The 17097-nt window shown below is 39.2% G+C and overlaps 1 protein-coding gene across 1 annotated transcript in view; it reads left to right on the top strand.

Moving 5' to 3' along the window:
• Positions 1–16284, top strand: part of LOC127445365 (mastermind-like protein 3) — a 160758-nt gene extending 144474 nt beyond the window's left edge. The window contains exons 3-5 of the mRNA XM_051705401.1: positions 9523–9795; positions 10602–10680; positions 11751–16284. Coding sequence (XP_051561361.1) covers positions 9523–9795; positions 10602–10680; positions 11751–12739 — 1341 coding nt within the window. The 3' untranslated portion in view covers positions 12740–16284. The remainder of the gene's footprint in view (positions 1–9522; positions 9796–10601; positions 10681–11750) is intronic.
• The last annotated feature ends 813 nt before the right edge of the window (positions 16285–17097 follow it).

The following is a 17097-nucleotide window of genomic DNA, read 5'->3' as shown; positions in this document are numbered from 1 at the left end:
TTGAGCTCTGTGTGTGTGCTTGGTATTTATTTCTGAAAGTTTGAGGCACAGCCAGTGAACAATGCACAAGGCGCAAGCTTGTCCAAACAAAGGAAAACAAGTAGCCTCATTCAGAGTCACTATCTGTTGCATTTGAATGCATGTCTTTCTGTTAGAACGATCGTTTAATTTCAGATTTGATTAGGGATGATAGCTCAACTGATTGTACTTGCGATTTAAAGGACGGGGGTACGAGTCCTGAAGAGCATGCAAGTAGACATGTGAGCCGAACGTGTCATAGAAGCACCTCAAATGACGTTGTTGCTTCAGCAATTGTGTTTTTCATCTCACATCTGCTTTTATGACATTATCGGTTAAGTTTAGGTTTAAGGGTTAGGGTAGGGACGTAAGTTTTTCATCTCACATTTACTTTTATGACACTTTCGGTTAAGTTTAAGGTTTAGGGAAGGAAGGCAGGTTTAAAACTCAATATAGCATTAACCTTAACTTAATCTGTTTGGGAGAAAATGTAACTCTCTTTTAGCACCAAACAGCTGACATTTCACATTGCAAATGCTGCGTTACGTGTTACCACATAAATATAATTTTGCAAAAATGTCACCACTGTCACGTAATTTTGATGAGATCAGGCTGGTAGTTTTGCACATCCCTAGATTTTATTTACAAACTGATTGAATATTCCAGCCTGGTCTTTTTGCAAAACTGAAATTCTATGCTCCATTACACGTTTTGCTGCAGTTTTCAAGTGTAATGTCCAACGGATCAGATGAGGTTTTTAAGGTGAATTTTAGATGGTTTTAATAAGTCAAACATGCCTCCCTATCCTAAAACTTTACCCTAAACCTAACCAATAGTGTCCAAAAAGATAAACGAGAGTTTAACAAAACAGACATCCTTACCCTAACCAACACCTAACCCTAACCGTTAGTGTTTTAAAATGCAAATTCGAAAAAAAAAAAGGAAACACGTTAACTGAAGCAACAACGTTGTTTTGTGTCGCTTCTATGCCACTTTCACTTACATGCATCTTTGGCTGGACTGAAATCATGGCCGTCGAGCCCAAAGTCCAGCACTCTTATCAGGTAAGCCACAAAGCAAGCTAATAGCATTGTAATAAGTGTGTATATGTAGGTGGGTCTGTAATATATGTTTTAAAATGTTTCGTTTTTCAAATCATGCGGTAAAGTAAAAGTGTTTTTATATCATAACATAGCGGGGGGTGAGTATTAGAGAAAAAAATTAGTTTTTATAAAATCAAAATCAGCTATTTCACTCCTGATTTGTGTGACAATGAATAAACCACACAGTTGTTGTAGCGCCTCTAGTGTTCATTTCACCAAGAAACTGCAGCGAAACGTAGAAAGCGGCACGTACTTAAGTCAGTTTGCAAAACTGTATACAGAGTAACTTTCATTCTGTGAGACCAGGTTGGAATATTCTGCGGGTGAGAGGGGGCATTGTGCAAGACTCTGGCGGTTGAAATGGACAACTCGTATCTTTGGATTAACAAACATTTGACACTGAGGTGTTTCAATCAGTTTACTGAAATTTGTTAAGGATTCGTGTAAAGAAAAACAGTGTTCAGAGTCATGGATTAATTTCTGTACATAATGCTCAATGAACTGTCGCGTGCGTGCGTGCGTGTGTGTGTGGTAATTGTGCTGTAGACAGAAATATGGCTTTACGGCCACCACTAATGGCTTCTGTGCAGAGAGGAATAGAGGGAGGGAGAGGAGGAATATAGAAGCCGAGAGAGATGGCACAACATGGGGAGGGTTAGTAGGACAAAAGTTTGGAGATATAGAGCATGTGCAAAACAGGAAAGGGATGGAAGAGTGGGAAATGAGGGGGTGGGCTACAGTAACAGATGAGCACTATCAGTCCTATCTCGCAACAGGTGTGTTGTGTAGATTCTGACACGTTTTAATGAAAGCCAACAAAAAAGAATGACCTTTGTTGAGAATATATTGCACATATAGACTGGTTACACATCCAAAAGCATCACACACTCTCATTATGTGCAAAGCATACTGGGAAAAGGATTGTGTGCTTTTGTTAGTGGTAAATTTGGAATGTAGATTTCTTGGTTTCGGCTTTGGGTTTATTTGACTCTCTTCTACCGGTGTGTGTGTCTCTGCCTGCTGGGCTCTCATTTGTTAGTATGAACACTCTCAGTAGATTTTGGCATGATTGATATGCTTGCAAGTAATCGGATAAAGCGGGCAGCAGCTCCAGATAGTTTTTATAGCATCCCCTTGACACTTTAGTGTTTATTGTTCTTTCCATTCATCAGTCAGTTTAAAAATGTCTGCCTTACATCAATGCTTATGCCACGATCAGGGGAATTAACAAGCCACCTCAATTACTAACGAGTCTAGACCCTATTTAGGGGGCCTACAAATCTGTGGTTATGTCAGCTGTTAACACCTTTAAATCTGATGTGATATCTTCTCTTGTTTACTGAAAATAGTTAGGCTAATTTGGACTGGAGCAAAGTTCCACCACCTTCAATTCAAATAAAATATTTGGTTGTTTGTTTGTCATTGCATTCCATATTTCAGTGTTTTATTGAACCGGTACAGACATTCCAGCTCAATTTTGTTTATTTGCTCAAACAATATGCTTCAAAGTTTGTTACATTTAAAGTAATAGTCAAGTTGTTCCAAACCCATATGATTTTCTTTTTTGTGCACAACACAAAAGGAAAATATTAATAAATATTCTGGTCTGTCTTTTTAATACAGTGGCAGTTGGTAGTGACTCATTTTAAAGCTTTAAAGAGGACCCAAACAATATCTTAAAAGTAGTCTATGCTGCTTGTGCATCATATTCCAAGTCTTCTAAAGGCATTAGACCAGAAAACAGGTCATTTTTCAGTGAAAATCTTGATGTCTGTTGTGCGTTCATGTGGGAATCTCATTCAAAGATATGTTCATGCAAGAACTTGCGTGTTTAGTGCTAAAAACAAGATGGAATCCATGATTTCTGGAAATTTAATTTTTGTATTAACTTACAAAATACACTGAGCCTAAACATTATGACCACCTGCCTAATATGCTGTTGGTCCTCCGCGTGCTGCCAAAACAGCGCTGACCCGCCGAGGCATGGAATCTACAAGACTCCTGAATGTGTCCTGTGGTATCTGGCACCAAGATATCTGGTCCAGCACATCCCACAGATGCTCAATCGGATTTAGATCTGGGGAATTAGCCAGAGCAACACCTTTCCCGAACAATGTGTGCAGTGTGGCAGGGCACATTATCCTGCTGAAAGAGACCACTGCCATCAGGGAATACCATTGCCATGAAGGGGTGTACCTGGTCTGCAATGATGTTTAGGTAGGTAGCACGTATCAAATTGATGTCCACATGAAGGACTGGACCCAGTGTTTCCCATCAGAACATTGCCATGAGCATCACACTCCCTCCACTGGCTTGTCGTCTTCCCACAGTGCATCCTAGTGCCATCACTTCCCCACATAAATGGCACACGTACATGGCCGACCACGTGATTTAAAAGAAAACGGGACTCATCGGACCAGATGACCTTCTTCCACTACTTGTTAGTACATGCCTGTTGTAGGCGCTTTCGATGGTGGACAGAGGTCATCATGGGCACTCTGACCGGTCTGTGGCTATGCAGCCCTGTACCATCCTCCCATAAACATCATTAAAATTTTCTGTGACTTGTGTCATAGTAGACCTTCTGTCGATTCAGACCAGACAGACCCTGTTGCCGGTTTGTGGTTTGTCCCTTCTCGGACCACTGTCGGTAGTTACTCATCACTGCTGACCAGGAGCACCCCACAAGCCTTTCTGTTTCAGAAATGCTCTGACCCAGTCATCTGGTGAAAGCAATTTGGCCCTTGTCAAAGTCACTCAGGTCTGTACTCCTGCCCATTTCTCCTGCATTCAACACATTGACTACGAGAACTGATTTTTCGCCTACCATATAATCTACCTACACCTTGACATGTGGCCTGTTAGAAGATGATCAATGTTAATCGCTTCACTTTTGAGTGGTCATAATGTTTAGGCTCATCAGTGTATATGAAGCCTCAACCCCCCAAAAGCTGAAAACCTACAATCATCCCAGGCCTCAACATTTACTGATAGGAGCTAACCTATTCTGTCTCAAACATTTTATGGTGCATTGAGCTTCATCCAGCAAATTATTTTTGTGAAATTTATGCATCCTCTTTGGGTGTGCAAAGTGGGTGTTCCAAAATCCACACAGTGCTTATACAGGTTGTACAGAAGTCATCTTTCATTATTCAGCTTTGATTTGCTGAATTGTCAAGTCACTGTGCCCCCCTACCACTACCCCCACACACACAAACACCCCTCTAAAAACTGTGTGTTGGCACGTGTTGTTTTATTAGAGGGGATGATATGATCAAGCCCCTCAGATTAGTGTCTGATGTGGGCCAAGACTGACTACTGGTAATCAATGTGTGTTTGTGTGCGTATGCATGAGATCAATGAAAGCAATCAGTCCAGCTATCTGTTTTGCACTGCACATTGCATTGTGCAAACAGCAGTTTTCTTTCCTTAACCTACTGAAAACATACTGAACTTTGGGACATAATCCTTGGGTTGTGTCCGTTTTGTGCTAACACATTTTGTGTTCCTGGTCAAAAATGACCGGCCCACAAATATTGTTTATAAATATCTCATATTGCATATATTATCACAAGATATTGCATTAGATCTTTTTATCAACTTCTTTTTTAGTAATTTTGAAAATATATTTTTATATATTTTTTTTTTATTGATAGGATTATTTAAACTGAACTTATACCGGGCCAGTGGGGTGCACTCACTGTGAAAAAGATAAAAATAATAGTTACATAATAAATGAATAACCACTTGCTTGATCTGAACAAAATAGGTGTTTTAAAGCTTGGAATCTGGAGTTTACGATGCTTATACCATCATTTGCAAATTTGTTATCACAACAATTGTATTCAGAGTTGGTAAAACCATAAAAAAGATGAGATGTGTTATATATCATTGGAAAGTTCTCAGTTAGTTAAATGCAATGAGCGAATTAGTTTCACTCAGAGGCCAAACTGCAGTGAGTATTAGTGTATGAAATTCCCACTGACACACACACATATAATAAACAGGAGTGGCTTTTTGTCACATTTTTCCCTATTACTTCGTGAAACATACATATAATATAGACAATGACATCATAACTTACAGCAGACTATGCCAATTCAAACGAGCCCAAACGCAACATAATGTGAAAAGTAGATCTTGAAATATTCCTCAAGGAGTGTACATGGAAAGACTATGCACAAAAGGGCGCTCAATACACATTGTGTGTGAGTGTGTGTGTTTTGTTTGTGTGTGTGTGTGTGTGTGTGTGTGTGTGCACATGTCCGAAGACTTTGTATATGCAAACACACATCCACATACTTTATGTGCTCATCTAAAGAATTGGGATGCTGAACACTAATCTAGTCATTTCCAATGGCCGGTCATTTTGACCGGGAACACAGCAAGTGTAACAAATTGAAATAAAACCAAAGGGGGCAAGCTTCGGTTCATAGTGGCCACGGCCACCCCCTAGCTCCACCCCTGCCTACAATAAACCTAATGTATTCTAAACAAGATGTGCGCACAGAATAAAAGATAGTTTAACCCATTAAGCAGTCGGTACCTCATTGAAAATAGTCTTCCTAATCAGCAGATTAAAAAAATGGCATTCTTTGCCTAAAACATAAATTTTCTAGGCTACTTATTCAAAAGCATACATTTGATGAGCAAAATTAACACATTGACATGGTCCAGTGAAAGACGTTGACATGGTCAAGCGGCTATCCTGCGCTTGGAAAAAGCCAGCTCGGCTGGAAAATAACTTACAAGCATGCACAGATTTTAAGAATACTCAAATGTGAAAACATCTGACTTTCAACCCAACATTTCGGAAATCCACTTCCCGAAGTGATTTCATAGCTACTTTGCTGGTCTTGTGAAAGGACATTTTCCTGTGTGTGCCGCGAGTGAGAGAGGGAAGTGCGCGAACCTGCGGTAAAATGAAACTTTGTATCTGCTCAATATATCCTCTTTTTTTAATCATATTTGTATTATTAATTATAATTAAAATATGTAACATTAATATGACAGTAATTTAAGTGCAGCCTCAGTAAATATATAAAGCCAAACGTAAATGTGTAAAAATGCTGAACAGTTTAATGGGGAAAAATATTAACCTTAAAAAACTGCCACGCAGTAGAAATTTCACCTTGGAATTGCCGCAATACGTGTAATTAGCCAGGTAATGTAATTTTGCAAAAATGGTGCCACTTTCATGTAATTTTCATGAGATCAGGCTCACTGTACTGAAAGTAAGCCATTCAACATTGCCGACATAGCAACATTATCTCAACCGATGGCGTGAATTTAGGCAGGACGTACCTGTTTGATGGGGGGATGGGTCAGAAGGGGCAAAATGAAACCTGTTTGGATATCATTATTTTTGCAATTCCTTTTGGTACCATTAGTTGTGCATGAATATTATGTGGATATAATATAAGGACTCTTATGTGCAGTAAACATTGTTATGAAGTAGAACTCTTACTATTATCGAAAGATCCTTGATTGACAGCTTAGTTTAGTTTAAGAGGAAGAAAAACAAGGAAGAACAGTATGAACAAGAGTGGTTTACACAAGAAATGTGCATGAAAGAGAAAAGATGGAGATGGAATGGGTGATGGAGACGGAAAGAGGGGGAAGAGAGGATAAGAGAGAGAGACTTAATTTACACTGCTCTCTCTCTCTCTCTCTCTCTCTCTCTCTCTCTCTCTCTCTCTCGGCTACTGCCCGCTGTTGTCCATCATGGCTCCTATGAGCACCATCTGCTCAACATTACAGCCACTGTTGCCTGGCTACCTGCTCTCTCGTGCTCTCTCTATCACTCTGTCTGGCTCTCTTTCCTGTTTTTCTCTTTTCCTCCCTCTCTTTAATGTTTTTTTTCTGTCATTTGAGTTCTTTTCTCTCACCCCTCATCTCTCTCTCTCTCTCTCTCTCTCTCTCTCTCTCCACACACTTGGTTGAAAAGCCTTTGGCTCACACACATTATCCGGCAGGAAGAAGGAGACACATCTTTTACACCACTCATGATTAAGCCATCTGCAGAGAGCCGGGGGGGGGGGGGGGGGGAGTAGGGATCATAGAGGAAGGAGGGAAGAACAGAGGGAAGACATGGGCACAGAGGTGGAAGAAATAGAGATAGATGATTAAACAAAGAGAGAGGGAGAGGAAGAGACAGAAAGAGAGAAAACAGATCAACACTGCCCCCATTTGGCCTCACTTGCCTCAACACTGAGATATACGTGCTGATAGGAGCTCGTTTGGTCAGCATGATGCTTAACTGAAGAGATCTACAAACAGAGGTCTACAAACAGATTTGTGCTCATTGACCGGTCTGGTCTAGATTAATCTGAACAGTTTCCTGTGGTGTGTGCATGTTGCTTGTGGTTCATAATTTGTGGTGTTAAAAGAGTTGTTACTGCCTTTTGGTGGGCTGGTTCAAGGAAGATTAAATGTTGAAAATATGGTGAAAATTTGATAAAGCCTGTAATTTTCAATTAATTAAAAAGGACTGTGTGGTTCTAACAGGCCTTCTTTGTCTTAAAGTTTTGGTCCCGGCCTTGTGGGGTCTTTTTCTGGGTCTAGGGTGCCTGGTATTGCTCTAGGTCTTAGTGCATTAAGTGAATCCAACTCTGGTACAGAAACAGTAATTTGGCCAAAATGTATTTTAAATGGGCTGGATTTGCACATACATGGAAAGGACACAAGCGTTTACTTGAATATTACACAAAATATGACAGTACATAATTTAGTACTGATGAAACCAATTCCCAGTAGATGGTCATCACATGACTAGGGATGGGAATCGTAAAGAATTTAACGATTCCTGTTCCAATTCTTCTTAACGATTCCAGTTCCTTAACAGTTCCATTAACGATTTAGTATTTCTGAAAAATAAATATTTGGAAATAAGAAATACAATTCCAGGGGCCTGGGTAGCTCAGCGTGTAAAGACGCTGACTACCACCCCTGGAGTCGCGAGCTCAAATCCAGGGCATGCTGAGTGACTCCAGCCAGGTCTCCTAAGCAACCAAATTGGCCCAGTTGCTAGGGAGGGTAGAGTCACATGGGGTAACCTCCTCGTGGTCACTATAATGTGGTTCTTGCTCTCGGTGGGGTGCGTGGTGAGTTGTGCGTGGATGCCACGGAGAATAGCATGAAGCCTCCACACGCTATGTCTCCACGGTAACGCACTCAACAAGCCGCGTGATAAGATGCGTGGATTGATGGTCTCAGACGTGGAGGCAACTGAGATTCGTCCTCCGCCACCATGAGGACCTAGAGCGCATTGGGAATTGGGCATTCCAAATTGGGGAGAAAAGGGAAAAAAAAAAGAAAAAAAAGAAATGCAATTCCTATTGGATTTACTGCCCTCAGCATCTTGTTACCAAACGATGAGAAGGATTCAGATTTTAACAGAACAGATTCTTGTAAAAGGTGTTTACAGACTTTAGATATTTTATAAATTTTCATAAAATACCACTAATTACAACATCTCATAATGTGGGTTTTTGCTCTGATTCAAGTCTCTTAAGGATTAACAAAACACTAACAGTTCTTGGTTCATTTCGAGTCGAACATGATGAAGTGAAGTGAATGACTTGCAGTTCAGTATGTTTTTCATTCACTAAAAAAGAACCCAGCTGATAAGAGACATTCGTTCAGAATGTAAAGGCCCTGGTATATGTTGTTTTTGTGCATTCTGGATCAGATCACGACTGCATTGCCTTTCAAAGTATACTGTTCTGACCGCAAAAGAATACAAACGCGTTTGAAGCATGCTCACTACGACTGCTTTACGATACTCTTTTAGTATAGTCTATGGCAGGCGCATCCATCGACGATGCACACAGACAAGGACTAGGGACAAGGAAGTGTGAATTAATGACGAAATTTGCATTATGCATACTGTGTGCACCTGTGCAGAGCGATCACTAATGTGGACAACCGAAGTATACTTTGGCTTTAACGCTATATGTTTTGCCCAGTAGATTTAAAAGAACCCATAAGAGTCATTCATTCAGAAATGGGACTACACTGTTTGCACTGTACTACACTCTTCGTGCTGGATGTTTCGCACTGCTGATTCAGTAGCAGTTTTGCAGGAAACACTGTCAGAGTATTTTAGTACAGCATCCCGTCGGCATTGGCATAACAATGCACATTCAAAAAACTTTAATGGAACCGAAAGTCATAAAAATCATTCGGTTCCGGTATCTTTTAAAAAATAGAAGTGGTTCTAAACAAGACAAGTGACAGTTCAGCCTGAGCATAATCTCCTATTTACAGGCAAGATGTAAAAATTAGAACCATATTGTGTGCCTTGAGTAATTCCAGTAGTGTCAATAATGTAATTGCTGAAGTACAGTAAGTCAATTAATCTCTTTAGTCTCTGATTGTCTCTCTTTTCTTGTGCTTTTAGGATCAAGGTGTGGTTGGACTGCCACGGCAGGCAGGAGGAGTCCAGCCACCTCACGGTGGACCAGGCACCATGGCCCCTGCAGGGCCTAATGGTGCTGGGCCTGGTGGTTATATGGGTAATCCACAGCAACAACAGCAGGCAGCCATGATGAAGCAGATGATCGCTATGGAGCAGGAGAAGAGAGTTCAGCTACATCTGATGGAGCAGAAGAAAGCACAGCTCCTGAGAGAGCAGAGACAACAGCAGCAGCAACAGCATATGCTGGCAGAACAGGTGAGGGCTTTTGATGCCATAGCACAATGCTTAACTTTTCTTTACACTCGTAATATCAACAGCTGAACCTTTCTGCAATGAGTAAGATTCCCATTGCCTAATTTGTAGATGTTGTGATACAATAATGGACTTAACTTGAAAGGGGCATAATAGCTTATTCTTATACACATTATTACTTGTCTATATATATTAAGTTTATCATTTAATAATATAAACAACGTTACTGCACCATAAAATATACCGTAAAAACAACAGGTTGTTCTGTAAAGTTGTTTACATTTTTACTGTATTTTTTACATAATTATTCTGGCAACCACAGCTGCCAGTTTATTTTTTCAGTGCATGTTTTACTCTACCTAAAACTATTTAAACAGCATTTTTTTTTTTTTTTTTATTCTTTTACAGTTATAATGCATGCTGCTTTTATGACCGTTTAAATTGATAGAGTACATAAAAAATTCCATTAGTCACACTGCAGGACCATTTAAAATGAATGATTGAAGGTTAAAAATGTTGAAAATGTTTTGAAAAACCAGTTACAGGACTTGAAATGCACACTTTTCCTTACACATTAATATGTATTTTTAACCTAAAATCTTGATGTTGATAAAACAAAAGGTTTATGCTTCAACTACCCATGTACGAATCTGTCAAACCGAATCTGGCCTCACATTCATTTTTACCTCTGAATGTGATCTGTGGAAGCAGCTGTTACTTTGTTAGCTGTGCTTTTTTTCAGTTGTTTGTTTATTGATAAGAAATTTTGATCTTCATGTAGTTTTCTGCTTTGATTTCCTTTTTTCCAGTTACAACAGCAGCAGCAGCATCTCCCCAGACAGATGAGTCAGGGACAGAGGAATCCATACCCACTCCAGCAGTTTCAAGGCAAGGCACACACTCACACACACACTTACAGGGAAAGAAAAGTGGGTAACATCCCCACTCAAACTTTTTCAGAATAAAATACTAAAACACTTTGCCTGTAGATGTGATGTAATGACCATATTACTTGATGTGGCCCAAGGGCTTATAGTGTTGTATAAGCACCGTGAGGACCTGCAGCAGGTGGTAAACATTAAATGTCATCTTAAAAGGATCTAAACTCCTTTTTTCAACCTCTAAGGGCAACTTGTTCATTTCAGACTGAAAAGAAATAATTTTCTCTTTGACACCTCAAATAACCGCTTGGCCACATATATACCCAAGGCATCGGCCGGTATTGAAACTAATGAGGCAGGATTCGATGCGTACACTTACATTCACTGCAGCACATACACTGCACTAGTAGAACTAATTTTCTGAACCTGACAGGGAACCCATCTATTGATAATTTTGTTTTATTAATGATTGAATTATATTAAATGTAAGTTCAGAGGGAATTTAGACTCTTAGAGGCATCAATGGACATAATATTTGTGTCCCTCTTCTCATAGCTAGTTTCTCTATGCTAAGTTCAATCTAAGCAAGCTTTGGTTAACAAGACAATTGACTTTATATGTCAAAGGTGTTGTTAATGGTGACCAATGGAACAAAGCGAAGGTGCCTCAGGATACTTTTTAAAAGTTTAAGTTCTTTTTAACTTGACACGGCATCTACAAAAACATGGCTCTCCTGCGTGAGACGTACAACAGTCAAAAGACATCTGTTTATTGCATGTTTACATAGAAAAACAATTGAAAAACAGATGGGTGAAAAAACATGTTCATCTTAATGGTCCCTAAGGTGAGCATAGAATCCTTAATCGAACATAGAATCATTCATTTTTATGACACACAGACATCTGCAAATAAGTGTTTGTTTAATTTATGCTATAATATACAATTGACAGGAATTTGCTCTGCTTTAAGTGTGTGTTTATGCTAACTGAGTTTAATTGCAATAAATCTGTCATGTACAGGCAATGTAATGAGAACAACAGATCTCAGTTAATATGATTTAATCTGAAATTATTTTAGGCACACCCCAGGAGATTGCAGCAAGGAACCAGACGCTACAGAACATGCGGAACGTTCGACTTCTTCAGCAGCAGCAGCAACAGAACCCGGGGATCCTGCAGATGACGCCCGTCCAGAATTCTGCCACCATGCCTTCACAGGGAGACATGAGCATGTCGTATGGAAGCCAGGCAGGTGTACAACCAGGCATGTACCAGGGTATGAACCCAGGAATGGGCCAAATGCTCCAGCAGCAACAGCAGCACCATCCCAACCAAAGTGGCATGACGATAGTTCAGAGACAAGCGGGTGCCGGCGGGCAGGTTATGGTTGGCGGAGGAGTGGGAGGTGGGTATGGGCAAGGAATGCTCATGAACCCGGCCCTCTCGCAGCAGCAAATTAAATCAGGCGTTGTTGCCCCTGGTGGGCAGCCAATGGCCAAAGCCCAGGTTCAGAGACTGCAAACCATGATGGGAGGTGGAGGCCAGTCGTGGCCACAGCAACAGCAGCAAAATATACAGGCCCTGGGTGGCAGGACTTCAAATGACATGGTGGCTTTTAACAGTAATCCTGCATATGCCATGCAAGGTGGGCAGCCTCCTAGGATGGCCAAGCAACATTTTGCCCAAGCGATGGGTGGACAGACAATGGTGGACCCACGTTCTATAAATCCAGCAGCAATGGGTGGGCCAATGATGCCTCATATGGCAGGGCAGCCAAGGACCAATCAGCCAAGGGGTATTGTGATGCCAGGCATGAACCAGGGTGTGCCCAACTTGGCTGCTTACGGACAGGGCTCTGCTCAGGGTATGCCAGGGTCATCAGGAGGGGGAGGGCCATACATGCCAGGCGGTCAGCCTCAGGGCTACCAGAGGACGTCCAATCAGGACCTGGCATATGGTTACGGCAGCCAATCAGGGGCTGGGCCTGGGGTTTCTTTCGGTCTATCAGATGGGACAGATTTGGATCCAATGGAGGGTTGGATGGAAGAGTTTTTCCCCAACCAATAGCCTAAGGTTTTTTTTTTTTTTTTTTTTAAAAGAACAATTTTATGGAAAATGTGATTGCTTTTTTTATTATTATTATTATTATTATTATTATTATTATTACATGGTTGACAAATCTAAAAATATATTACATGTTGTGTATTACATGTGTGTACTGTCACAATATTTAAACAAACTGCTCGCTATTTGGGTTGCTTCTCGAGTAAGAATCTTTTTTTTTTTTTCTTTTTTTAAGAAATACCATTCTCCAGCATTTTCATTTATATTTTATCTATTTTTTTCTTTTTTTTCTTCTAAGTCCTTTACGCTGTTCTAAAGGCAAGAGGCACTGAAAATCTTCAAAAATCCTAAATTAAATTTGGAATTATTATAATTTTATTTTTGGGATTAGTTTTTATGTATTGATTTTAGTTCTTAACCTTTATCATGACACACCTGTTCATGTAGTGTATGAAAGAATATGTTGAAATCTGAGGTGGGCCTTTATCAACATAGGATCCTTTACCCAAACTAAATTCAATACACCACCTCCTCTCTTTCTTCTGTCTTACATATTCTCTCTCTCTCTGCTCTTGATATGTGTTGTGATCCTTTGCATTTGCTCTGCTTTGTGTGTGTCTGTGTGTGTTTATTTGCACTACGAGCATCACAACAAAACTCATCAGATTTTGTTTGCTCTTAGTACATGCAAGTTGGATGCTCTGCTGTCGCCAGGTGTTTGTTAACATTGCTTGAAGAGATTTGGCAGCTACAAACTTCTCTCTCCCCTCCCTAAAACTGTGAGAAAGAGATGTTTTCTTTAGTCATAATGGCAGCTAGAAAGGAGTCCAACTATGACAAAAACTTACATTTCACCAAGTATAAAATAAGGTGTATTGATGGGTTTTAGTGTAACACTCCGCAGACATTTGCAAAGGTAATTGAAAAATTGGAGACACATTCAGAGTTTGATTTAACATCTCAAATATCTATTTTTAAAATCAATATTTGACCTTTAAATGCTTCGCAACATTCTAGTTTTTGTTTTCTTTGTTTTAAGAATTAACATAATTGCCTGTGTACACTGGTTTGAGGTATTTAGTATACTGGTTTTCCGCTGATGGGTCATGCCACTTTTCCCCTTTCATTTGACCAGGCAAATGACAGAAATGTATTAATTGCTTCCAGAGCACACAGTTATCTAAGAGAAAATTATTTCAAACTCTTCTGTAACACACTGACACTCCTCTATCCACCAATCCACTAAATGCCTGAAAAAGGAAAGATGAGGGTGGCAATCAGTGTATAATCCAGGCAACTTTCTCTGTCACATCGCAACAAAGGTACTGGGAAGTTTAATTTCATGATCCACATCTGATATATCCACCAGTTTGTGTTCATTGTGTTCAGAACATTTTTCCACACGAAGAATGGTTTGTTAGAAGTGTTTAGTGTTCCTTACACAAGTTTTGACCTGGTGTGTTTTCAAATGACAACCTAAAATGACAAGCCTTATCTTACTGCTAAGTTCTTGGCTTGTAGTTTACCTTGAAATGTCGCATAAATAAGAATTATCACTTTCTCTGTTGTGTGTTGCTTTATGGTGTCATAGTCATAGCCATGGTGTCTATAGTTCTCTGTGATCGAACTCTATTTTAAGTCTAGTTTGATTGTTTCAGCTCTCTGAGGAATGTAACATTGTGACAAAAGCAAATTCATTTTTGTCTTAATGGGAGATGAATGCATTCACATCTTCAGTGTTTTACAATAGTGTTATATTGTTGCCCTGTCAGGAGAATTGCAGAGGGAGGAGGTGAGGTCCATGTTCTCCAGCCGTCTCACCAAATATCAACAATCTGGGACCAAGTTTTTGATTTCTGTTGAAGTCATTTATCTGACTTTTTCCCCTCCTTTTTTATTTCGGACTGGTGCTGACATATATGTGATGGAAAATATATATATAAATCAAATGTAGTTATTTGTAAATATGTTTTTACAATTTTAAATACATCAGAGGATATGTCTCTACTCACTGTAAAGATATTGCTGTTTAAGATAGAGAAGTATTTTTATTTTATCTGTTTTCCACTTTTAAACTCATCTGAGCTCTCCCATTGCACTTCAGACAATGTCTTACTACTAATTTGTAATGTAAACCTCTAATTTTTATTTTGAAGGTTTTTTTCTAGTTTAAAAATTTTACTCTGTATCTAAAGCAGTTCTTTTTTTTTTTCTTTTTCCATGTACAGAATTATGTAAATGGTTATGCCAGAGTTACAAAAATAATTTGTTTTTCAAAAAAAAAAAAAAAAAAAAAAATACATTAAAGAGATTGATCATTAAAAAAAAATTCTCACTGATCGTATATAAAATTGTGTCTCTGCAGGTTTTTTGACTTTTTAATGCCAAGTTATAAAACATTGGAAGAGTAGAACAAGTTTGTAACCTAATTATTTACCAGTTTAAAATATAGCTGATATAAAGAAAGTGCTGAAAAAGAGAACAAAGGATGGCAAAAAAGATGAAGGATTAAACCGAAAACTGTGTGTACATACAAATGCCTATAGCTCCAGGACATTATGTATAGTCTGTCTTACAATACTGGCAAGATATATGTATTGAGAGAAATTGAGAGAATAGAAGTGCATATATTTCAGGATAACACTTGTTTGAATAGAAATCCAGGAGGAAAATGAAGAGCTAGATAACAGGGAGAGACTGAGGGCAGGTGTCTCCCAATCTTAGTCACATATGCTAAAAAGCGGTATTTAATATCCTACCATAATGAATCACTCCCTTTTTCTCTGTCTGCTCCCTGTATCTTTCTCTTTCACTACACTGCTCTCTTGCGCTCTCTCCTGATTATGATGAATGGAGAGGTGTCACTATGACAATGCCATTACTCATCTTCATGGATGAGACAACCTCGCAGAGACAAATTTAGGGGATACAAGAGGACAGAGGTTTGTTTGGGTGTGCTGCAGAGGAGTTGGGATGGAACATAAACACAGCCTGCCCTTCCCCAAGAGGTTTCCTTCTAAATGGGGTCATCTAGTCCCACTGCACTTTGTCCATCAGTTAGATAAAATTCTACTAAAAACAGCCAGTGCTGTGAATCAACCAACAACCATCTGGAAAATCAAATCACAAGTGAAAGCATCTCATTTTGTGTTCCACAGAAGAAAGTCATATGGGTTTGGCACAACAAGAAGGTGAGTAAATGATGACAGAATTTTCTTTTTTCATGATAAATGGTAACATAACATGGAAAATGGTGAAATGGTGGAAAAAAAAAATGGGTTAATGTTGTGCTTGTCAACTTGGGAGTCCTCTTACTCTTACACTGACCCCTGAAAGTGTCTAATAACGGCGGGTATTGAGATTATGCGAATTGTATTCGGCTGGTCATGTGAGCCTAACATGGCATCCCCCATGAGGGGACCATCTCCATGTAGATTAAAACTGCTTTTATTAACTACTGATATGTGAATCTTCATTTCATGTGAATGGTCTTGATTTTATACAAATGTTTAAAAAAATAAAATGGGAAAATGAAAAAAATTAGATGTTGAGGACTCATTAATGCAGCTGGAGACAGAGTATAGTAGACATGTTAAACAAAGTTATGAAGTTAAAATATGAATATAATGCATTCACATCTATAATATACACGCTCAAGCTTTACACTCAATCACATTGAGTGCTGGTAAGCTTTTAACTGACCCAATAAAAAAACAAATAGGTGCTTTGCTAAATTTTATTTATCAAACACAGCAGTTCATTTTCTAGCCAGTTTGAACCTCCCAAAATTAAATAAAGATGCTGGTATTAAGTCCTGGTATTAAAGGGATAGTTCATTCAAACATGAAAATGCTCTCATCATTTACTCACCCTCATGTCATGCCAGATGTGTATGACTTTCTTTTTTCTGCTGAACTTAATCAACATTTTTTAGAAGAATTTCTCAGCTCTTTTGACCCATACAATGTAAGCGAATGGGTGCCCAAAATTCTGAAGCTCTGAAATCCACATAAGGGCAAAATAAAATACTCCAGACGACTCTGGTGGTTAAATCCTTATATTCTGAAGCGATTTGTTAGGTATGGGTGAGATCAATTTAAGGCCCTATGTTTTATTTTATTTTTTATTTTTTTTACAATCAATTATCCTCCCTGCTCAGTCAATTTCCACTTTCACTTTCTCATTCTTCTCCTTTTGTTTTTGGTGATTCACATCCTTCTTGCATATCGCCCCCTAATGGGCAGGGAGGAGAATTCATGACAACAACAAAAAAATGACATAAATATTTATTTGTTTCTCATCCACACCTATCATATCATGTCTGAACACATGGATTTAACCACTGGAGTCATATGGATTAC

This window comes from Myxocyprinus asiaticus, chromosome 8, assembly GCF_019703515.2.
Source record: "Myxocyprinus asiaticus isolate MX2 ecotype Aquarium Trade chromosome 8, UBuf_Myxa_2, whole genome shotgun sequence".
In the NCBI taxonomy this organism is placed as follows: Eukaryota; Metazoa; Chordata; class Actinopteri; order Cypriniformes; family Catostomidae; genus Myxocyprinus; species Myxocyprinus asiaticus.
The sequence above is the reverse complement of the archived record's forward strand: the minus strand, read 5'-3'. Positions and strand labels throughout refer to the sequence as shown.